Source organism: Sitophilus oryzae, unplaced genomic scaffold, assembly GCF_002938485.1.
Source record: "Sitophilus oryzae breed Bouriz unplaced genomic scaffold, Soryzae_2.0 scaffold_980_pilon_pilon, whole genome shotgun sequence".
Taxonomy (NCBI): domain Eukaryota; kingdom Metazoa; phylum Arthropoda; class Insecta; order Coleoptera; family Curculionidae; genus Sitophilus; species Sitophilus oryzae.
In genome coordinates, this window is record NW_022147617.1 from 3,767,824 (window position 1) to 3,793,324 (window position 25,501).

The 25,501-nt window shown below is 30.1% G+C and overlaps 1 protein-coding gene and 1 long non-coding RNA gene across 6 annotated transcripts in view; both read left to right on the forward strand.

Moving 5' to 3' along the window:
• LOC115891206 (leucine-rich PPR motif-containing protein, mitochondrial) overlaps positions 1 to 25,501 on the forward strand; it is a 77,736-nt gene that overhangs the window by 30,915 nt on the left and 21,320 nt on the right. For all 3 annotated transcript variants that reach the window (XM_030911629.1, XM_030911630.1, XM_030911631.1), the window contains 2 exons: positions 7,678 to 7,835; positions 21,909 to 22,124. In XM_030911629.1, coding sequence (XP_030767489.1) covers positions 7,678 to 7,835; positions 21,909 to 22,124 — 374 coding nt within the window. The remainder of the gene's footprint in view (positions 1 to 7,677; positions 7,836 to 21,908; positions 22,125 to 25,501) is intronic.
• Positions 2,594 to 4,397, forward strand: LOC115891209. Of its 3 annotated transcripts, none has more exons than XR_004051776.1 (6): positions 2,594 to 2,836; positions 2,903 to 2,998; positions 3,063 to 3,223; positions 3,297 to 4,040; positions 4,123 to 4,227; positions 4,308 to 4,397. It is a non-coding gene; the product is annotated as an uncharacterized LOC115891209 (long non-coding RNA). The 3 variants fall into 3 exon arrangements; XR_004051775.1 differs by lacking the exon at positions 2,594 to 2,836 and having other exon boundaries at positions 2,847 to 2,998; positions 3,297 to 3,390; positions 3,595 to 4,040; XR_004051774.1 differs by lacking the exon at positions 2,594 to 2,836 and having other exon boundaries at positions 2,847 to 2,998.

The window sequence follows — 25,501 nt, forward strand, 5'->3', positions numbered from 1 at the left end:
AAAACCCTCGCTTCTTCATTGCCGAAAAAATAATTCCACCATTTATAATTAAAAATAAAAGAAAATTGCTACTTCTAAATTTAAACATGAAACTTATATAATTATAATTAATACTATTATATAAATATACCATACACATTGAATTTTTCGATCTTGTCAGCACTACAAGGCACGGACACATACTAGTTTTGGACCAATATAAAGTAAACAATGTTGTGTTAATCTAAATTTTATAAACGGTACGTTTGCATATTCTCTTGAATAGCCTCTAGTAAATATATTGTTCCACTTATTACTTGTCGATTTTTTGTATTTATTCATATATGTTATTACACTTCTCACATATTATGTCTATAGTTGACGTATATCCAGTACTTGAAAACTTGAAAAAGTTTCCCTGGATGACAAGTGGTATGGTTTAAATAGAGCTATTTTCAAAAGAATTTTTTCGAAGAAAAATCATGGATAGATTTTTCTTTATATATAGGACGGGTGAAAATATTGATATAGAAACAAAAAAAATCAAATTGCTTTTGAAATTTGAAACAAAAACAGTTCTGTTCAAGAAGTTTACAGCTACAAGGTTGTAAATGTTTTTTCCATTACGGTTGGTCGTTCTTATACTATCAATAGTATAAAAAACGCTAGCGATCCGTGACAATATTATAGATTTTGACATGGTAGTTTGATTGGAATCCGCTTTTTCACCTAAAAGCTATCTATCTCATTTTTCATGTCAATATGTAACATTGATATGTCTTGTTTATTGAAAATTTTAATAATTATTAAAGTAAAAAGATAATTTAATGCTCGTTAGGAACTTACGATGTTTAGTATCTATGCAGTGATGATAGTATAATACAATATAATTTTATAAATATAGTCTAAGAAATTGATTTTAATTTAGTTACAAGTATTTCTCAACGTGGTTAGGAATAAAAAGCTCCATCAATCTTTTGTTTTCTGGAACATATTAAATTCTAGAACACAATAAGAATTTGATGAGGTACCTCCTCTGTTAACAGAGCTATATGAAATAGACTTATCTATTTCATAAAAACGGTACCCGTTATACAGGGTGGTCCGAACTGTATCACAAATGTTGCCAGCATATTCTACAGATAAAAATAAGTAAAAAAGTTTGTATAAATGCATGTCCTAAAATGTCTAGTTTCGGAGATACAGGGTGTAGAAGTTTCATTTTTATTTGGATTTTTTCCGAGATTTTTTCCAAATAATTTCTGATCTAACGACAATATTTGGATTAAAATTGGTGTCCGAGAGTTTCTGAAAATGAGAAATTTGATTTTAATGTCAATATGACTCCTATTTGTAGAGGGCGCCACCTACATATTTTTAAACTGGTTTGAAGAGTAATAACCGTTTGTCTGTTAGTATTTCCGAAGTCAATTGGAAGTACTGAGACTCTTAATTCCTTTGTCCCTACGATGCCGACAAAGACTGCCGAAATTAAGAGCCCCAATCTATTCCGACTGACTTTGGATAAACTATACCTGTATAAAACTACTTAGAATTGCTAGAATTACTAGAATTAACATTTACCACGTTTTTTACGTAAAAATGGTTTCTTGGTAAAAATTGCTTCAAGTATAATGATTCTAGAGATATTTGAAATCGAAATTATCAATATCGGTCATCATAAAAATTTCCCAAATTTATAATTTCAGTGAAATATGTAACTATGTACTCAACATGTTTATTTTTTTTTTCAATAATGACACGTATTGACTATTTCCATTCTAAATATCTTGAGAACGGTTGCTCGTAACGATTTTTACCAAGACACATTTTTACGTAAAAAATGATGGAAATGTTTTTTAATCGGTAGTTTTATACAGGTACGGACGAAAAGTTCTTCAAAAAAGTTAAAACACATATAGGTGGCGCTCCCTATAAATAGGAGTCATATCTACATCTAAATCAAATTTCTCATGTCAAAAAACATCCATACACCAATTTTTATCCAAATCGACTATAGTTCAGATATTATTTGAAAAAAAAAATTCTCATTTTCAAAAACTCTCGGACACCAATTTTAATCCAAATATTGTCGTTAGTTCAGAAATTATTTGGAAAAAATCGAAATAAAAATGAAACTTCTACACCCTGTATTTCCGAAACTAGACATTTTAGGACATACATTTTTACGAACTTGTTTACTTATTTTTATCTGCAGAATATGCTGGCGAAGTTTTCGGAATACAGTTCGGACCACCCTGTATATGTCATAAAGTAATATAATTATTAACATGTTAGATTTGAATATGTAACTTTATTTCCTTAATAAAATTATATAAGGATTCTTGCCACTTAACTGCTGATATAGAAATTTAATTCTACGCTGTGTTTGTCATAATGTTTTACCATCCTTTTACTATCGATAGTTGCGCCTCGATGGTACGAAAGTCCTACCACTGCACGCAGGCCGCTAGAGGTGGCGGTATTTGTCCCAAAAGTCAAAAATACTCAAAACCGAACGTCGCTTCGGGCATGTTCGGTAGTCCTCAAAATTTCTATTTTGAGAATTTTGGCCCGACTTTGTCCTGGCTAACGTATTAAATCTGTCAACGCCGCATACTTTTCAATCTTGTTTTGCTTTTGAATTTGACAGGATTAACCTCAGAAAAAGTTTAAAATTATAATTTTTATAAACATTGGCGAATAATGTTATGAATAATGTAATAGAACTGATATAAAATAATCCGTAAATCTTTACAAATGAAGCATAAACAAAATGATAGTGATAGCAACACGATTATCTCTGATAATGAGTTTTTTATATAAGAAATATCGTCTACAAAGGTTGAAATATCAGGTATATATCTAGATAAAAATAGGTAGGTATTCAAACATAATCTGTAAAACGATTAACAATTTTTAGAAAACATTAAGCCATCTATAAATTCCTGAAAATAAATTAGCCGTGATTTTCAGAAAAAATGTTCTAATCATTTTTTCCCACATGATGTCCTTTCAGGTATGTGATATTGTTCAAATTTCAAGATCTATATGTAGCTAGCTTACAAAAGTTCATTCTTCAGGAAACAGCACGGACATTAGGCATAACAAGTAATTGTAAAAATATGAGCAAAAATGAGATGGTTTAAAAGAGTGAAAACTTTAAGGTTAGGAAATTTCAAACTCAAAGGAAAACAGGAAAACTGATTAAAAACTGATAACTAAGTACTGTTAAGGTAAACTAGTAAGTATTTTATTACGAATCTATTTAGTGTAACATTGTGTATTTTACGAAATGTATTTCTTTTAAATTACAGCTAAACACATAATACAAAAAACAATTTATCATCTTTAAAACCATAAGGCATAGCCATAGGGTATATGGTATATGAGATAGGTAGACAGTACAAGGTAGGTACAATATGATCGAAAAAAAAACGGCGTCAGCGATGGCTATGAATATATGTAATCTTTTAACGTCTTTTATATGTAAAATTATATAGGGAATGTCATGGATCGTCATTTCCAAGCCAACTGGACGGCGGTTTTTTTGATCATATGGGATATAAGTGTCAGTTTTGCTAGACCACAGACCTCTATATATTATACTTCTAGCACAAGGACATATTGGCAAGCCTTAGGTCAGTGTTTACATGTCTAGGTGTGAATCGCTATGGTGATCATGTGGCGATCTAGTCGGAGATAGCCAAGTATTTATTACATAACCACTGAATCTGATGATTTCATATGTTTTATTCAATACATCTTATGTTACTAATAAGCATATTGACCATACTCTTCATATACATGAAAATCGGTACCAATGTACCAATGTCATCGATGGAATTTCGCCACAAGGCACATTTAAGAGGACTGGTTCTGTAAAGGCATTTATTTTTGTTTTTCTATTTATAAATTCGTTAACTATTTATAAATTCGTAAACTTAAAATTAAGATCTAGGATAGAAAAACCTGCATAGACACAACTTGGGTATTTTCGAATACTTTATTTAGAAGATCTTGATAGGACAATGATATAAGATTACAGAAAAATACCTGACGTAAGTCAAAAATGTATAAAGTATTTTATATTTTTATATAAGTGTGTAAAGTATTGTATAAAATAAATACATTTTCTGTAAGGTTTCGAAGAATTTAAAGGATGGAAGATATTCAGGGTACCCTTCGGGAACAATTTAGATTGATATAGCATAAATTACAGTAAAGTCTGAACATTAAAGCATAAAGGTAAATAAATTATCCACAATAATAATAATTATTTACATATGTGCAGCAAAGTCGTAATATAATAAATTTATTGTTTTCAGAAACAAAACCCACTACTGATTCTGCCAGATATAAAGAGTACCTAGTAAAAAAAAACTTGTGTTTTATACTATCAATAACATATAAATGTGCTTATTCTATATAATAAATATTTTTTTAAATATATATAAATTTTTGGAATAAAATATTTTTAATCAGTTCTCAATCAATCTTAATTTATTTTTATAAAAGGACATAAATACTTGAAAGGAAAAATGATTAAGTTAGTGTATCAAAATAATAAGTAAATTAGATATTTTTAGAAAACTTGTATATTTAATTGGGAAAACTGATAAAATTTTATATATCTTTCAACTTAGAAATTATATCTGAATGAATTTTTACTCTAATTGCTAAAAAACAAATATTACAAAATTAAATCATAAAAAAGTTCTCCAAATTGTCAAGAAAACAATTTATTTCTTTTAAATTTAAAAATTATGTGTAAACTAGGTTAAACTACGAGTTAAACAATATAGATAATCAATAAATTTTTTGATAAAATTTGCTTTTTATGATGTCAGATCATTTCTATGAAAAATACACTAGATAGAATACATTAAATTTTTATTAAAGACGCTGGATAACTAAAACATTGACTAATAAACCTTGTCCATTTTAATATAGGGGGTCACGAAATATCCCCCTTGGAATCTTTATGAAGGGGTAAGGGGTGTATAATAAATTAATCCCTGTTTTATAATAAAAACCATTAAACATTTATTTGTGAGTAAAATAATGCAATGGTTGGATATAAAACGGCTGTACTGGGTGAGTCAACTATAGAGCAAAGTCCATTATATGATTTGTTTGGACGTTTACAAAAAAATGTTAAAAATAAAAGTTATAAGGAAGGTTATACAAGGTGCTTCAAAAAAGTGTGGCGGATATAACATGTTTTTTTTAAATGCAATACCATATTTATTTTTAGATTCTGCATAAAATTCTATAACTTTTTTATATATAATGTTGTAATACCTAAAATTAATAGCTTTTGTAATATTTAAATTTGTTTAAATATCAATGTTTATTAACAAGTTTGCTCTGACAAAACAAAAATATTTATTACTTATCTTTAACAAAGTCTTTAATAAGTAGCTTAATAATTAGTTACAATAAAATTGTTAGTATTAGTTAAAATTAATTAACTTTACTCAAATAATCTAAAATCGCAGTCGTGAATTTCTTAGTGTATTTCTATATTATGAAAGATGACACTTGGGGATTTTCCGTCAGGGCGAATAGCTACAGATTAGGGTAATACTAGATTACCTAATAACTCTTGACGACTATAGGGAGTTTCTTTGACATACAATAATTTTTTTTCCTCGTAGTAATTCTGGTTTATAATTTATTTCGTAAAGCCAATATTATACTACTGCCGCGAAACCGTCCCAGTACACACTGAAAATAATATATAATATAACATGAAAATGTTTTCTAGATAATATACATCTAATCTTATAGTACTTAACAAAGTACTATAATATAATATATAGTACTGAACTAAAAAATATATTTTTTTAGCTTGTTCGTGTATATCGGTCTGAATAATTAATTTTCATGAAAATCTGTAACAATTTTTTACCATTTATACTTATTATAACAAATTAAACTAAAACTCAAATTTTGTTCTTAACTTGCTTAACAGACATATGAAATTTTGATAATTATTACTTTTTGTCATGGCAACTATGATGTTATGGCGTAATTATTACGTATTAAAAATATGGGTAAAAATAGAAAAAAAATAGGAATAAATCACAAAATATTAAAAATAGGTATATGACATACTTAATAAGAGTTGAAGAGTTTTGTAAAATATATCAGAAGAAACGAAAATAATTCAAATATTTTATATACTATATAGGTAGGGTGTACCATTTAAAAAAAACTTAAAATTTCTTAATTTTAAGCAGTTGAAATTCATAAATATATTGTTGAATATATATTGTGGAAACACCCTTTTTATCTAACTAAAATATCTTTGCATGTGTCTTTTTCTACATCTCTATAAAATTCTCCTACCAAATTTTAGTCGTCCAACTTCAGAAAGAAGGGCATCACTGGTAAATTTTTACTACACTGCAATATAACAAGTGTTTAAACAAATTTAAATATTACAAAAACTATTAATTTTAAGTATATAACATTATATATATAAAAAGTTATGGAATTTTACGCAGAATCTAAAAATAAATTTAAAAAATGGGGTGTTACATTTAAAAATGATATGTTATATTCGCCACACTTTTTTTAAGCACCCTGTATACTCTATAATAATTTTAAAATGTGTATCTTAACCGTCCCTGTAACTTGTATTCAATATTTTTTTTGTAAACTTCGAAGCAAATGAGATAATGGACTTTATCGTTGACTCACCCTAACAGAGGCAACCAAAAATACACTAAAATAATTAGAAAAAATCTTGTAATTTTTTAGTAATTAGGTATGTCAATAAACTCTTAAATGGGCCTCTAGTCTATTTTATTTAACGTACAAATATATTATTAAATTTTAATCATAAGATTAAATATTTTAATCTATTAGCGTTAAGTAATAAAACTATTTGTGGGGGCCCTCTTATCATAAGAGGTTACGAAATATACTTCTGGTAATACACAAAAACAGTGTAAGGGGTGTAAATAAATTGTATAATCATTTTTTTATAATAAAAAATATAAGACATTTATAAAAAAACAAAACAATGCATTGCCTTGGTTTCATATAACAACTATTTTAGAATTAGGCATAGGCAACCAAATACACAAGAAAAATAATTAGGATAAAGCCTTGTAATTATTTAGTAAATATATCAATAAATTCTTAATTAAGTCTCTAGTCTATTTTTATTTTATATTTACATAATATAAGTACCATACACTCCCTTTTCCGATATAGAAAATTTTGTTAATTACTTCTTGAAAATGCGAAAATATTGACAATCTGACAACGCTGTTTTTAACGTTCGGGACTCGTTCGGGTGGACGACTCCACCCGAACGGCCTTGAGGAATTTTGCCTTGGAGGACAAACGTGGTTCTCCCGGTCGCTATCTCCCGTTCGGGACTTAATATCTAACCGATACTTTCCGACAAGTCGGAATTAACTATCTCTGCGCTGTGGTTGTCATTTTGTGGATCTGCTCAAGCTCACCTGATGATGGAGTAGGGCTCCGAAACCAGTAGTGAGAGCAGGTCAATCCACATTATGACAAACACAGCGTAGAATTAAATTTCTATATCAGCAGTTAAGTGGCAAGAATCCTTATATAATTTTATTATATACCTATACTGCAAGAAATTTGTTTTCTACTCTATTTCTTGTCCCATATATTTTTGCGTTCTTGGTTATATTCTACTTAATATTTTAGAAAGATATGGATCTTCAGAGCTTAGAATGCCATTTAATTGAATTAGAAGAAAAAAAGATGGAAACGAGAGGTGTTATAAGAAGACTGATTCAGGTTCATGCCAAAGACGGAAATTTACAAAGAATTCAGGAATTACAAACAAAACTTTCCGAGTTAGGGTATGAAAATTAAACATTTTATACTTTGGACCTTTAATTGAAATATATTAATCAACTTTGTGGGTAGTACGTACTAACAACTTTGTGGGTAGTACATACTAATAAGCATAATAAGTACCGATTTCTTTTTTACTCTATAATCTTATATAGAGTAAATTTTTTTTTTATTTTTTTTATTATAGAGTATTTTTTTTACTCTATAATCTTATATTTAGGTGCCCGATAGCGTAGAGGTACAGGCTCTCGTCTACCAATCTCAAGGTAGTGGGTTCGAATCCCACACCCGGCATTTCATCAGCCGACTGTTTTTATTAAAATAAAAATAGTTTGGGTACCTACTCAGCCTTAAATGAGTACTTGGGATTCACAATCCTGAGGTTGAAGCGTAGTGCTAGCCACATTACCTTCCTTGTATACCGAACGGCTCTAGTATGGCAAGCTGTACCTTGCTATTCCCAAGGCGTTAAACGCTATATACGGGAGCTATTATTATTATAATCTTATATTTCATCAAAATTGTAGTTTTTCCTTGACTGCCAAAACAACTTTATTCGTGTAGTTCAACGTGTAAACACGACCAACCAAATGTATTTTAATGCAATGTACTACATAGATAATTATACAGGTTGTTAAATGTACAGTTACTTATAGGGGGACAGAATGGCAACACTGCCTATTGAGAACGCATGCACTTGTAGGGTTTTCTGTCGACTCGTCCCGCCGCGTCGTCTATCGACGAGCTGGCCGCGTATTTCCATAAGATTCCATGTAGAGAGCATAAGGTCTCTAAGCCCCTCCCCCAAGCTTAATTCAGCAGTGAAGATGTCTCTAACGCGGTATAGAAAGGGAATTGGCAAATGCGCCAAAAGCGGGTATAGTTCGGAGTCGCATTACTGTCGTAACTTTTGATAGCATAAACAGTAATATTCGTTTATGTAAAATTCTTTATCATTACATTAAAAATATGACTACAAATATAAAACAAACGAAATATCCACAAAAATAACGTTTATTTATTAAATAATGTATATTATATTATATTAATTTCTTTAAAATATAAGACATTTAAAGAAAAATAATAATAAACATTGCTATTGCCTGATAAAACTGCAATGCTCAGCTTTAATTGCAAGTATTAAAATACTAATGTTCATTGGCATATGGGGTATTTTCGGTAATCTTTTTACTTAAGCACCTATTTTTTCTCTTTTGTTCTCTTCTGACGGCCTTCCTGATGAGCCTTTTTTGCGACCGCGAACGATAAGTTCTTCTGAATAAAGCTCTTGGTCGTCCTTTAATATACTTCCCTTTTTTACACTTTATTATGATATTTGTGAGAATTGTTTTTATTACATTGCGTTACTGGTTTGGTTTGATTTGTTAGGTTTTTTGAAAGCTGTTGACTCTTGTGAAGCTGAGCTACTATACATATCGAGAATTTTACTTCATGTTTTATATTTTTAACATAATCTCTAACATACTGTTTTCTAATGCGTGTTTACAATTCGCAACGGTCACAAACTGGCTAATTTAACGCAAAATACAAGAAGTGACTAAGAATGCTCTTGTGGCTTATATCACGTTGTAACGCTGAAAAGCCTACTCCATACTATACCATATTCGGAACAATTTTCCCAGAGACAAAGGGATTTATGTGCGCAATTCAGGACCAAGTAATAGCCACAAGATCATACCTAATACCCCAGTGCAGTTATGACATTCACCATGTTGAAATTGCAAAATTTTTTAGAAAGCTGCGACCATTGAAAATAGTTAGCCTTAGTAATAATAATAATAATAATAATATGTCTTTATTTTAATAATCCTCGGCGAATTTCAGTAAATAACTGCTTAGTTAACCGAGTACCATTACAGTATAACCTAACAAATAATATCAATATCCACTACCTTATCTTAAATTAATATATCAAATGTATAAATATAATAACAAAAAAAATAATGAAAAATACAAAAAAATATAAAAAATATAAAGCATTAACAAAACTATTAGTGTAACACATAGAGCACACATAGAGAACAATTAATACTTATATGTAAGTACATTATGCAATAACATAAGGCAACAGGCATGTATTGGTGTTGATGAAGAGAGAGCCAAGGAGAGGCATAGTTGGCTGGTTTCAAAAAGAATACTCAACTCACATTATGGAATAATAAATCTCTGAACCCCGATCTAAATGAACCGAGGGACTTAGCTATTAAAGCACTTGGCAGGGAATTATATAACGAGACCGCAGAATACGTAAATCGTCGATATAAAGAGGTCTTATATTGAGGTAGATATAACTGATTAATATTTCGAGTGTCTCTGCTATGAACAGTTTGGCGCAGTTTTAATTTAGATTTTAAATATAATGGTGTCTGTAATTTAATTAGTTTGTGTACAAAGGTAGCCAAATGCAGTCTACGGCGTTCTACATATTAAGCCACTTCAATTCTTTAAGCCAAGGTGAGATATGCTCCCCTCTATCAAGAGAACAAATAAAACGTACACATGAATTTTGAATCTTCTGTATTCTAGAAGAGGAGTGCACGTCAAGACAAGGTCCATAGACATTGTCAGCATAGATGGCATGGCTAAGAACCAAACTGTCACATAGACTACGTTTCAATGCTTGACTCATGATATTTTTATTCCTATACAATCCCCTCAATGCTGTATAACTTTTCTGCATAATCTAATTGACATGATTTCGAAATCTCAAATCACAATCTAGAGCAAAACCCAAATTCTTGACAGTTTTTAATGGATGGATTATTTCGTTATTCAGTTTAACAGATAATCCCTTTGCTAAGGGTACCCTACCAAAACAAATCATTTGAGTTTTGCTAAGATCCAACTGAAGACCATGATTCAATGAGTATTTACTTATTTTCTCAAGAGCAGAATTAATATTATTGTAAACAACTGCTGCATTTTCAGCAGTGTAAGTTGCATATATTTGCGTGTCATCGGCAAATTGATGCAGTTCGCAATCCACAACATTATTTTTCAAATCAGCGGTGTAAATAAGGAACAAGAGTGGTCCCAAAATGGAACCCTGAGGTACACCCCTAGAAAGCGGTAAAGCATCCGACTGAGCCTCATCGAGAACTACACACTGGCATCTATTAGACAAATAACTGCCAACCAATTCCACAACATTTTCCGAAAACCCGTAATAATGAAGCTTTGCCAGTAAAAGGTCATGCCCCAAGGTGTCAAATGCCTTAGTATAATCTAATAGAAGCAGACTTGCACCCTTACCTGTATCTAATTCTGTTAATATATCATCCAACAAAACTTTAGCTAAAACGGCAGAAGTACCATATTTACTCCTGAATCCTGACTGGCAATCAGGGATCAAATTATGTTTAGTTAAATGATTTAAAACTTGACTATATACCAACTTTTCCAATATCTTTGATAAAACTGGCAATTTACTTATAGGTCGAATGTCTTTTAAACTTGTAGGATTAGAGATTTTTGACAAGGGCATGATCATTGCATTTCTCCAACTAATCGGAAAATAGCTATTATTTAAACAGCAATTGTAAATATGAGCAATATAAGGAGAGCACAATTTAACCATTAATATAGATATACCATCGCAGCCTGCTGCATTGGATTTAATGCTAGCAAGGGCATCAAGCAGATCTGCTTCATTAATGCTATTAAACTGAAATGTTTTCACGTGCGCTAATGTGTTATTATTGTAAAAGTTAACAGTAACAGGATCAGTCACACATTTCAGTAACCCTTATTAACATACTTATTTCAGTAACCCTTATTAACATACTAAAAGTCCCCATTTGTCCGATGTGTGCGTCATCAAAAAAAATCGGCCGCAATCTTGAATTTTGGTGCTTTTTGGGAAAAAATATAAATAACTCGAAAACGGTTTGTTACAGCGAAAAACTTCAAGAGGTAAAAATTAAAGAGAATAAAAATCTCTATTAGAATCAATAAAAAATAGTTTATTATCCTAACGCAATGACGTACAAAAAAAATTGAAATCGAGCAATTTTTAAAAGGAATCACCGAAATACAAATTACTAATTTTTTAAGTTTATTAACAAATAACATGGATATTTAGCATCAATTCAATTAAAATACAATCCTTGTGACATTTTCAAGAAATATTTTTTATTGATGGGTTAATAATATTTCAAAATTAACAAAAATTGTAAAAGCTATTCTTTACTAAATACATGTGTACTAATAATGTGCGAAAGCAATCTCCACCTTGTCCCGGTCGGGGCTATTTGCACTTAGACCAAGGTCTTATTGTCACCATTTTGTAAACAACTTGTTTTTAAAAATACAGTGACAGTTTGAAAAATTAGGCTACAGGTTGGAAGAAAAAAATAAAATGTAATGTAAACTGGCGACTTTCAAAACGTTGCAAAAAGATCCTCATCTGCGACAAATTACATCCGTTTTTTAGATCCTGCAGCACAAAAATCTGAGCTAGTCGAAGCTGGAAATACATTCTTATTTTCATTATATGGTCGACATAGGCTAGCAAAAGATTTAGATCACTTGAGGTATTTTAAATATAAAGCCCTTACATCTCGTCAGGTACTTATAGTAAAAATTTTGATTTAGCTACCTTATACCTTCAACAACTAACGCAGCTAAAAATCATTATTATAGGACCTATTTATAAATGCAGTATTGGCTAAATAACGGAGGAGAGGCAAAAGAATGTGGATGGAGCAGGGGCGTAGATAGGTGTATGCTATGGGGGTGGTACTATGATTAAGTCGCAAAAAAAATCACCGTCGGAATTTTTTTGTCGAATTAAAACGACGGGGATTTTTTTGTCTTCAAAAAGATATAAAAACATAACACAAAAATTAAAATATAGATTTGTAAATAACATACACAAAAATGAAACAACGACGTTTATTAGTTAATTTTCTATAAACTATAAATAAAAAAATCTAAACTATCAAAAAAAAAACTATAAAAACTATAAATAAAACTACAAAACAAAATCAAGTTTTCTAGTACGCTGTTTGGAAAACCTATCAATAACAGCATCAACATTTATTTCAATATCTTTATGGATATTGATTAGAGTTAACCCCACTAATCTGTCTGGTTAATAAGAAACACTTTGTGTGCTTTTAATTAGGTCGAACATATTATAAACGATAAATCAACATAATTAAAAGCATACAAAGTGTTCTTATATGTCGGATATTAATTAAAAAAATCCTTTCATAGTCAATGACTATTTCAATTCTCGTATCTCGTCAAGCGTCAGGGGGGGGTACTGTCCCCCAGTACCCCCCCCCTTATCTACGCCCTTGGGATGGAGTAAAAAAACGGATACCTTAGTTCCAACAACAATGTCAAACGCAGTGGCACCAGAATTTGTATTGAAAATGATTTACTGTAACTGCAAATCTGGATGTAATAAACTATATGCCACTGCGATAAAAAAAAGTAGTACAAGAATTAGTAGTCCCAGATGGAACTCCTGGTCTAATGATATTTGAATTATATTGATTTTTTTTTGGATTTAGCCAACAACACTGTTTTTTTGTTTATCCCTAATGCATCTGCAATGTCCCTTATGGGAACCCCATCCCTTAGTCGCGTAAATATAATCGATTTTTGCTCTGAAGTTAAAGGCATTTCTTAAAAATTACGTGACACTGACACAAGAATATAGACCAGCATATTAAATCATATTTTGTTGTACTATTTTTTTTAATCGCAATGGTACATGTTTAAAATCCAATATGCCATGTTCATGCTTGTGTGGTAATTGTAATGGTATTTCTTGCGAGAACAAACAAATATCGGTCGATGAAGAACAAATCGAATAAAATTGTAAATTTCATTTTTTTTCTAGAGATGACAGTTTGAAAAGTTAGGTTACAAGTTAAAGTCAAAGTCAAAGTCTTTATTTCTAGAGTGGTACATAGTTTTAAAAATTATAATAAAATATAAATAGTAGTAACCTAGTTACCTAATCAGTAATATAATTCATACAAGTACGTGAATTCATAATAGATATCAATATAAATATTTACAAAAATAGCCTTACGTAATTTGCTTAGAAAATTTACACCATCGGAATTTGACGATCACTGCAATATTTTTAATTGTAGGTCAGTGTAAATAATGTGTTTATATAATGTAATATTTATTTAAAAAAGATGTGGTGTATTGATTTTACCTGTTTTTTTTTTAATTTTTGTTTTAAATAACTTATTACTATTTATTATTTTTGATATTTTAACTCACTATTACTACCATTATACAGATATTAAATTTTAAATAAATATTGAGACACCTAGGTTTCTATGTGAAACCTGTGTGCGTCTCATTGTTTAGCTTTTTCTTAGAATATAAAATTAATATATTTAATTGTCTTACATCTAAGTAAAGATTTGCTTAATTAAACTTAATAACCAATAAAAATGAATCTAGCTATAATTAACTTAATAACTAGGATAAAAATAGCGTAAATAAAGGAAAGGTAAATAACATAAGGTTTATAAATCGAAAAATATAACTAAAAATATGACAGGCATACATTGTGTTTCTACTTAAAAATGTGTTGAAAGACTGTTTTGTAATTTTTATAAACATATTCTCTACATTGTAGATTAAATTTATGTATGTTACTTATTCTGCGTATCTCCAGAGGAATACAATTATACAATTTTGGACCCATATTATTTACTGAGTTTAGACTCATCGTAGTTCTGTTTTCCGGGAGCATAAGGTGTTTTTTTGTATTAGCTCTAGTGCTATAATTATGATGTATTGTTTTCTTTTTGGTGCCTAATTGCATGAATCTAACGACATTTAAGATGTATATATGTCGAAGATTGGGGACAGTCTCCGAATATAGCCACTCAGTGTGAAATAACTTCGGTTTTCTAAATATTACTTTTAATATATAATTTTGTAGGATGTTCAAAGGCCTTAAAACTGTTTTGGATGCATTTCCCCACACGAGAATGCCATATCTCAGAATAGACTCAACAAATGATCTATATATTAGGATCATCAGAGATTTGTTCATAAATTCTCTCAATAGATAAAACTTATAAATCAAAATTCTAACTGATTTTGCAACTTTATACACGTGTCTATCCCATCTCAGATGCTTGTCAATAATAACTCCTAGGTATTTTACTTCGCTGACTCCTTGTATTCGTTTTGAGTTTTGATTTGTATTAATAGTGTCAAATTCGGGTCTGTTTTTTTCGGTCAATGAAAATGCTACAAACTTTGTTTTTTCGACATTAATAGAAAGTTGAAGATTGTTCAGCCAATTGCAAACCTTACTGAAGTTATTTTCTGCTATTTCTTTAGCCTCTTCCCAGGAATTACCATTGACAATCAAAACCGTGTCATCGGCATAAGACAAGAGAGTCCCATCGACACTTACCTCCTTAAGAAGGGAATTCATATATATTATAAATAAGATAGGACCCAACACTGTTCCCTGAGGAATACCTATTCTTACTGTATTGGGGTCACTGAACTGATTATTTATTTTGACCATTTGTTTTCTGTCTTGTAGGTATGATTTAAATAGTTGCAAAGTTAGGCCCCTTATACCATACTTAAATAGGATTCCCAGGAGAATGTGGTGGGAGACCGTATCAAATGCTTTTGCCAAATCCAGAAAAATTGCGATAGCCTTCTCATTATTGTTAAGACTATGTGACACTTCGGAGATCAGTTTCCATATTGCATCTGCAGTACTAGCTCCTTTTATAAAACCGTATTGATTATTTGATATAATGTCATTTTTTTCAAGAAAAGCCAACAATCGGGTTTTTAGTGCCTTTTCTAAAATTTTGCTAAAATTATTTATTAAACTGATGGGTCGATAGTTAGTAACATTACATTTATCTCCCGACTTGTATATAGGAATTACTATGGAAACTTTAAAATATATTGGAACATTGCCGCTTTGGAAAATAGTATTAATAATATGTGTTAATGGCTTTAAAATATAGTGGTTTATTCTCTTTACTAGTTTAACTGAAATACCGTCGGATCCAGAAGAACTATTATTTTTTAATTGGGCAATATACTGAATAATTTCATTTTCAGTTACAGGTGTCAGATATATTGAATTTGTATTATGAAACTTTAGAACAGGAAAAGTTGTGGTTTTCCCAAACTTATCAGCCATTTTTTGACCAACATTTATAAAATAATTATTGATATAGTTTGCCAAGTCTTTGTTATCATTAATTACATTGCCATTTTCTGAAACAATGTGGTTACTACAATTTTCATCATGAACTGAGTCATTAGTTGCCTCTTTAATTATTTGATAAATTTTCTTGAAGTCTTGTTTATTATCATTAATTTTATTTCTGTAAAAATCGTTTTTTGTTTTACTAATGATTTTTTTTAACAAATTTCTATGAGTTTTATATCTTTGTTCTGTATCAGGATTTTTATCTTTCATAAATTGTTTTTTTAAAAGATCCCTTGTCTTAATTGATGATATAATACCCTGAGTTATCCACGGTTTTATTTTCTTACTACCATATTTATAATATTCCAAAATTTTTGAACGTTCAATATATTGCTGCAAAGTGTTTACAAAAGTCGCAACTGCCGACTCAGGATTATTGTCTTGCAGCACCAAATTCCAATTTTCGCTGTTAAGTAGGTTATCTAGTTTATTGTAATTAATTATGAAATTATTACTTGTGCTACTTACATTATTGTTACATTGAACTTTGTTCGGAAAATCTTGAAATAAACTCAACATTATCGGAAAATGATCCGTTATTGGCGATTGAAAAATGTATGACTTAAAACTTGTATTCTGATGTTTTATTTTATTTTTAAGAAATATGTGATCTAGGCAGCTCTGTGTATATGAGTCATCTCTGGTTGTGCCGTTTATATACGACTGAAAACCGTAATGACCCAGTATAGCGTTGTACTCCGTTGCTATGTCAGAAATACTATCTATATTTATATTTATATCTCCTACAAAAATTACTATTTGATCTTCTAGATTAGAACTAAAGTAATCATTTAAATCGGTTAAGAAAAGGTTAACATCAGATGAAGGCGGACGATACAATGAGATAACTGAAAAAAGCGTATTATTCAATGTAAATTTAATTTTTGTTATAGTAACTTGAGATTTGGGAAGTTTTGTACTATTAATAGTTTCATTAATCTTTGATCTAATAAATATGAACACTCCATCGTTTTTATTAAAATTTCCAGAATCATAGTAGCTAGTATATCCCGGCAAACAGAACTGATTAGAGTTATCAATCATCCAACATTCGCTTAGTACAATTATATCGCAGTAATTGATTTTATAGGCTTCCAGAAATGTTAAAAGATTGTCAAAATTTTGCCTTATACTACGTATGTTTAAATGTATTAAACTAAGAAGTTTATTACTTGTGCTATTGTTTTGATCAAGATTGTTAGGATTAATTATTACGGGGATAATTGCACTGCCTGATATTTTCTCTAGTATGTCGGATTCAGTTGAATTCATAATTCAAAATTAAAAATAACAATTTATACCTTATATTTCTAAAATTACTATTCTAGTTTAGCATTAAAATTAATCTTCTCCCTAGCAAGCCGACACTTCTTGGCTAGAATAGGGCAGTGTCTTTCATCTTCGCTGTCATGATCAAACGGTTGATCAGCATTGAATTTACCGTGCACATAAAAACAATTTACACATTTCTTAACCTTCTTATCACACTTTAATCGGTCATGTGGACCCGCACAATATGTACACTTTTGATCTTCACGACAATTAGCGGATTTATGCCGAACACTCCACATCTGAAGCAGCGAATTATTTTTAGGTTTTCATGGACTTGGCAGCTACTCCACCCCAGATCCAATCTTGTGTTGACTAATTTGTTGTATGTGTGTCCAGCTGTTTCAGCAAAAACTGTCCACTTTTTGGATTTTTTCGATTGTCTCGTAAAAGTTATTTTTATTTTATCGTTTTCGTTTAAAATTTTACTGTTCAATAATTTTAGGTCTCGTTGTAATTCTTCACCCTCTTTATATTCTTTAAGTAGCCCAGTTATTTTTATTTGCGGTTTGAATTGGTCTTTCATCTCAATGTTATACTTTGTATCTAGCTTACTTTGAACATGTGTTTTTAATTTTTCAAGGTTTTCTGCACTGTCGCTTTTTATTATGACACAACCACTTTTTGTATAGTTATAATATTTGATAGGCGCGCTGGCAGCTGCGGGATTTATTTTTTGTTTTAATTCTTGAATTGTAGCTTCTTTTGTTTGTGATTTTTTTGGTTTAATTACCAATGTTCTTTCATGACAAATATTCTTATTTTCTTCAGTTTTAATAGCGCTATTGGTCAGGGCATCAGCGTATGACAAAAATTTTTGTGGTTTAGTTTCTAGTTTCCCTTCTATTTCATTTAGTTTATTTAAAATTTTCTTACTTGTTGTATAGTCATCCCACATCCTTTCCAAATTATTTTTACAGGTTGGACATAACCATGTAATTAAATTTTTTATGGCTTCCATTTGATTTAGTTGCTTTTTAGTTATGTTCAGACACGTTGTATGATACCATGATCTACATTGGCCTTCGCAGAATATTGATAATTCATTATCACTTATTGATTTATTGCATGTTTTACACACCTCACTGTCCTCACTCGAATCATCCTCGCCCGTATTGCCGGCGGGCGGCATTGTTTTAGTTTTTGTTTATCGATGCTGTATCAAAAATACGCACATTACTTTACTTAGAATAACTCGCGCACGACGTTGTTAACCGGTCAACGGCTAGAACAGTTGGTAACACATTTTTATTAAAATGGTCATAATTTGAATTATTGTTATTCGATTTGTAGGGGTATGTTTATAATGTATTTATCATAATGAAAAAGTGTTAAGATCTTAGGTTAAGATCGTAGATGATATTTATATCAAAAAGACATTCGCCAGTAATTTATTACATTTTATTTTTTTCTTCCAACCTATAGCCTAATTTTTCAAACTGTCACTATATTTTTAAAAACAAGTTGTTTACAAAATGGTAACAAAAAGACCTTGGTTTAAGTGCAAATAGCCCCGACCGGAACAAGTTAGAGGCTGCTTTCGCACATTATTAGTACATACCTATGTATTTAGTAAAGGATAGCTTTGACATTTTTTGTTAATTTTGAAATATTATTAAACCACCAATAAATATTCTTTGAAAATGTCACAAGGACTGTATTTTAGTTGAATTGATGCTAAATATCCATGTTATTTGTTAATAAGTTTAAAAAAAAAGTAATTTGCATTTCGGTGATTCCTTTTAAAAATTGCTCGATTTTCAAAAAATGTTTGTACGTATAAACTATTCTTTATTGATTCTGATAGAGTTTTTTATTCTATTTTTACCTCTTGAAATTTTTCGCTGTAATGCACCGTTTTCGAGTTATTTACATTTTTTCCCAAAAAGTACCAAAATTCAAGATGGCTGCCGATTTTTTTTTGATGACGTACACATCGGACAAATGGGGACTTTTAGTATGATAATAAGGGTTACTAAGGCTAACTATTCTCAATGGTCGCAGCTTTCTAAAAATTTTTGCAAATTCAAAATTATTTGCACTGGCCTATAAAATCCATATCCATGCATATATAAAAGCTCAAAGGGTTTTTTGTTACATCCATCCCGCCGAAACCCCTTCACCAATCTTGACGATTCTTTTTTTAAATGAAAGGTATATATGTCTAGATTTGTTATGAAATATTTTTATATTGTTTAATGGCTATTTCTTTGTGTAAAACGACTAAATACTAAAACATACCTGAAAAACACCTACAAACAATACCTCCAGAAATAAATTATTTGTCATTGTCATTGGTGTGTCAGTTAGATTATATATCAAGTTTTTAGATATTTTAGGGATCAGTTCATACCGCCAGCTTTAGATACATAAATATTAGCACAAAGTTTCGTTTAAATTAAACAATAGTGAAGCTCCCCAAAGGATTTTAGGAAATTCGTCCTCCTAGAGAGTAAAATTATGTCGGAACAATTTGTTGTATGAAAATTCCTTGCTATCTGGTCTAGAAGAATGAAATACTACAGAAAGAATTAGAAGAGATTTTTGAAATCCATCAACCAAATGGGTAAAGTTAATAAAAATGTATATAAAACTTGGTGACCTCTGGATTATACACATAAAAATCGATTATTTAAAAGGCATGAGTTAATTATTTGGATAAAGCGAATTTATGAAATTTATACCCTAGGGAAGTAGATTAGGGAATGAACGTTTTCTGTGCGAAAATGCATTACTACAGGATTTAGAAGATAAGATTTTATACAAGGGTTTATTTACTGACATCATATAACGAAATATTTCTTCTACAAATCATAATTCTAGGAATAAAAAAAACGTGTAAAGAGAGTATTAGTACCCTTAATAAATAAAAAAAAAAAGAGATGAATATCAAGAAAAGCGACAAATGAAAAAAAAATGGCTAAGAGAATAAAAGTTAAAAGAAAGACAGAAGTTTAAAGAGAATAAAAATGCTCTTGAAATTGGCATATTGACGGCTTTTTATAAATTTTAAGTAAAACATTTGTAATAAGTCAAAAATAACAAAATCGATTTTTTGAAAGGATATACAGGCCGAATGTTAAATAAGTGCAATTATTTTTAGCGGTTGTATATTTTGACCCCAGAAACACCACACGATTCGCGAAATTTTTTTTTTAAATTTGGAATTTTTTGAAAAACTTTTTGGATTTTTTTTTTAGTTTTTAGTTAGAAACCATAATTTCTTAGTAGTAGAATAAATTTACCAGACAGAAAAACCGAAAAAGATCCAGTACCAAGTAAAATAACTCGGTTATTTTGGAGGTAAAGAGAAAATATGTTTCTTTTATCAAGATCTACCAACACTGAAAATATTTGCACTTATTCAAAACTCGCCCTGTATAACACCCAGAAAATCGACAAATGCTAACTTTCATATGAAATACGAGTAGCTCTAAAAAACATAGTTTAAATAGTGCATTTGTAGCACCAGCTCTGTCTATAAAGAGGGAAACAATAATTTAAATCAATGCATCAACGATTCGAGGTGTAACGCGAACGTAGTAGCGGGAAAAAGCTAGTATGTAATAAAGGACCCCACAATTAAAACAACTGTTTGCCGAATGTGCGGAGAAGGAAACGAGAATATAGAACATAACACATTATTAGTGGTTGTACAACGCTGGCTTCAAGAGAATACCGACAGACATAACAACGTACATTAACGAGCGCATTCCATATTATAATTATGTCCCAATGAACGTCCTAGAGAATGATGCATGTAGATTATATACTGGGATAGAGAAATATTAACAGATCGGACAGTGCAGCACAACAAACCAGACATATGTCTGCTGGACAAATTCAAAAAAGAAATCTATCTTATTGACATCGCTGTCCCTGCCCCTACAAATGTCAACCGAAAACATCAAGAAAAGATCGACAAGTATACCTTACTAGCACAGTATATGAAAGAAGTCTGGGGAGTAGATAAGGTGTCAGTGGTGCCTATAGTGATTGGATCAACTCTAGAAATCCCCAAGCAGCTCCTTCACAATCTGAAAAAACTGGAACTTAATTAAAATCTTTACATACAACTCCAGATGTCAGTTATTCTCGCAACATGCAACATAATGAGAAAAGTATTAAACTTGAGAAGATAGCTAAAAACTATTGTCTTTCCCCTTGGGACCGGAAAGAATCTGATAACTACTAGCCGTAGGGATCTCCTGTAAAATTAGTAAAATGGCGCTTATCATGTTTTCCCCTGCACCCTTCACATTTGATCGACATCTCGGCACTGATCATCATCGACAGAAATTCTTTAATGGTTATTTCGGTTTTGCCGAAAGTTATAATTCGGTGGTCGTAACAATATATTTTGACACATGTACTTATCAATGATTTAAATTATTTTTTTTTTTCAAAGTTTATCATTGTTTAAGTGCAATTGGCAATCCCCCTTGTTTCCACTACCTAGTATTTTCATATTATTACAATATTATCATTTTATTTTTAGATATGAGTCATCTGCTGGTATGAAGAGCTCTATTATGCATAATTTTGTTTTGGGTGGCTATGTTGAGGAAGCTCTCAATATTTACAAGGATATTAAGTCCTTACATCCAGACTTTTTATTGGATAGTTTTAAATTTATTGATTTGGCAGCGTTATTGTTTAAAAATGATAGATTTGATGAGGCTCTTCACATTTTAGAATCTGAACCTTTAAATAGGTGAGTTATTGATGTATTAATATAATAAGTACAGTTTTTACGTCATTGCTAATCTTAATAGTATCGTCATAATAGCGGTTAGTTACCATTACCAAGTTTTTGATTATTAAACTATAACTATTATTTTATTAATATTAATGTACTTTTTTTATTTGCATAATACATTTTACTATGTTATATAGTTAACTTTTGAAAACGAATCCATAGTAAGATTTTATATTTTTAAAGGTATTAAAAAACTAAAAAAGGTTTAAAAAGAAAAAGTAAAGGTATTATTTTATTAATTTTTAAAGGTACTAAGATATTTATTACTTTTGATACTATTTATCTCTTTCATTTCCGTATCTTTTATTTTCTTAAAAAACTTTTTTAAAACCATTAAACTAGCATAAGGAAATCTCAAGGAATACTACATTTGTAAAATTAATTACAATTACAGGGATAAAATCTAAAGCAGCATTGTCAGTAATCATTCAGAATTGAAAGAGACCGCGCGCGCAAAAATATGTACTAACCATAAATACATAAATAACAAAACTCTTTGTTATTTTCAGTTTTCATTATTTCTGAAAGCTGAAGATTTTACAAAACAGCAGTTATATGGCAAGAAATATTTTTATTTTAAGTACTCGTATAGGTATATACAGGTCGCGCACCTCATTTGTCTCGGTTGATTATACGAAAACAGGCAACAAGGCAATGTGCATAATTTAAAATTATTTTGAAATGTACAGGATGTGTCAGAACTAAGATTCATACCAAAGTTAAATTTTTTCTTACGGAACACCCGTTATTTTATTTCATTTTTAGATTCTTGGACATAAAATCAGGCATTTATTATAAGGGTTTAATATATTTACAAGCTTTGGTTTTTGAGATATTTAAATCTGCATGCTATAATAAAAAAGTGTCGACACCATAGACTTAAAATAAAATATAGACTACATTATTTACATCTAAACCCGGTCAAACAATCTTTTTTTTACACGTTTACTTCTGGATACAGTCGACCGAGCCTTCCTCATCCAGCCTATGTTGTCACGTCTTTAATATTATCAATATTTTTTTTCTTGTTATACACATATATTGAGATGTTAATACTACATTTTAATAAAGTAGGTTTTAATATTCCATAGATGTCTTAAATAGTCCTTATACTACTAAATTATAAGTCGGATACTATTTAAAAAGGATAAGTTCTTTACAATATGGCAACACCGATTAGAGGCGAGGTCGCATATTCATTAATTTATTACCTTGTAGTACGTGTCGCACGTGTGCGGTAAAGCTTTGTTGCCGCTATCTCCCCGGCTGTATTAACGCATTTTCTTAGCTTGTAGTCCTTAAGTGTTTATTTTATTTACTTTTAGTTGAACTTACTGTTCAAGAACTATAAAATATGGTTCGCCAGTGCCAAATTTGCAAGAAATTTTACTTAAATAATCCATTTAAGTCTTGAAACGACTTTCGACCGGTAGACAACTTTCAATTTACCCATTGGGAGTCAGTGGCGTTGTTGTAGAACGGCGCTTATTTAGATAATATTTTAGTAAAATGTAAAATCTGAATTTTTTCTCTTACATAATCATTTATATAAAGGTTTTTGTAGCAAAATCATAATTATTATAACCCTGTTAATAATTAATAATGTTTTTATTAAAAATATATTCCGGTTTATTCTAAAATTATCTTCAAAATCTAAAATAACATACAAGAATTTTAAAATGATATTACATTATGAAACAATATTTTTTAATATACCGGGTTCGTCTCAAAAGTGGCTCACCCCTATAACTTTATTATTTTTTCAGATAAAAAAAACAGATTTGTATATTAGTAGGCATATGACATAAATTAGGATTGATTGACGTATTCAATTGTTTTTGGTCTCTTCCTGTTTCACCGGGAATGATTACATCTTTTGATTTTTAAAGACACCCTCGGTATATTGCTACTTTATTCGATAAAAAAATGACACTCTGAATAGAATGACATATCATGTCAACTTTTGACATTGTCGCTTAAAAACAAATCGTATTTTAAATTTCAATCCAGAGTGCCATGGTGTTGTTAAAAACACTAAGTTTTAATCAAGGACCCTTGAAAAAATAGTTTTGATCGTCTAATGGGTTTCGTGTCTTGTCTAGGCCGGTTAAAAGATGTACAAATCGTATTTTTAATCATATGTCAATTTTTTCAAATTGAACAAGATTACAGTTGAGGGTTGGAATCTTTGGTGTTACACAGCAAAATAAAACTTTTTACTTTTACACTGTTACACATACAAGTTTATAATCATCTATAAACCTAGTTTATAATCATCTGCTGATGATGCATGATAACATGGTTAGCGAAACGCGCGTCCAGTGTAAAAGTAAAAGTGTTTTGGTGTATTGTGGTGATTTAGAATTGAACAAGGGTGACTAATTAGCATATTTGGACAAAGCATTTTTTTTATAAATATATTGATACCAAACACTTGGTATTTCGAGTCAAATTGTCGTTATGAACCGCGTGTTACAATTACAATTAAACCATATGCGAAAATGTCAAAAGTTGACATATGATATGTCATTCTATTCAGAGTGTCATTTTCTATCAAATAAAGTAGAAATATACCGAGGGTGCCATTTCAAAATTAAAAGTTATAGTCATTTCCGGTGAAATAGGAAGTGACCAAAAACAATTGAATGCGTCAATCAATCCTAATTTATGTCATATACTAGCATACTAAATCTTGTTTTTTTTATTTGAAAAAATAAAAAAATTATGGGGATGAGCCACTTTTGGGACGCACCCGGTATAATAAAGACAGTACCGAGTTAAATAAATGTAGTTTTCATTTTATCCACTTCCTATCACCTTCCTTGCTTTAATGGAACAGATTTATGTTTTCTCTAATTTACATAAATAAGACATCACTTAACCAGAAAAAAAAATTACAACAATCATATTTTTTTTTCTCTCCCTGTCGCCGATTCTATTTTATCTGTAGAATAGATCCTGTTTTGATTAATATTAGGGGTTGTAAATGTTTGACTAAAATTAATATATTTTTTAATAATATCAAAAATTACGTAATTTCGATTATAAAGTTTCTTCTATAACATGTATTTTATTATTTTTATCCTTTTTGGACTCTAAGACGTTTTTTCTAAACTTTTATTTAAAAAAAACCTCTCCTAAATCTTAATTAATATAAAAAAGTTTAAATACGATATATTTTTAATTTAATTATAGCTTCATTAAAATAAAAAAATTACCCGGCTATGATACGGAGAGTTCATTTGTACTTGAGAAACGAAAGACAGTGTTGCGTTTCTCGTCAGAGTCGTCAGGGCAGGGAACGACCGTTACGACAGAGACAACCTATCTAT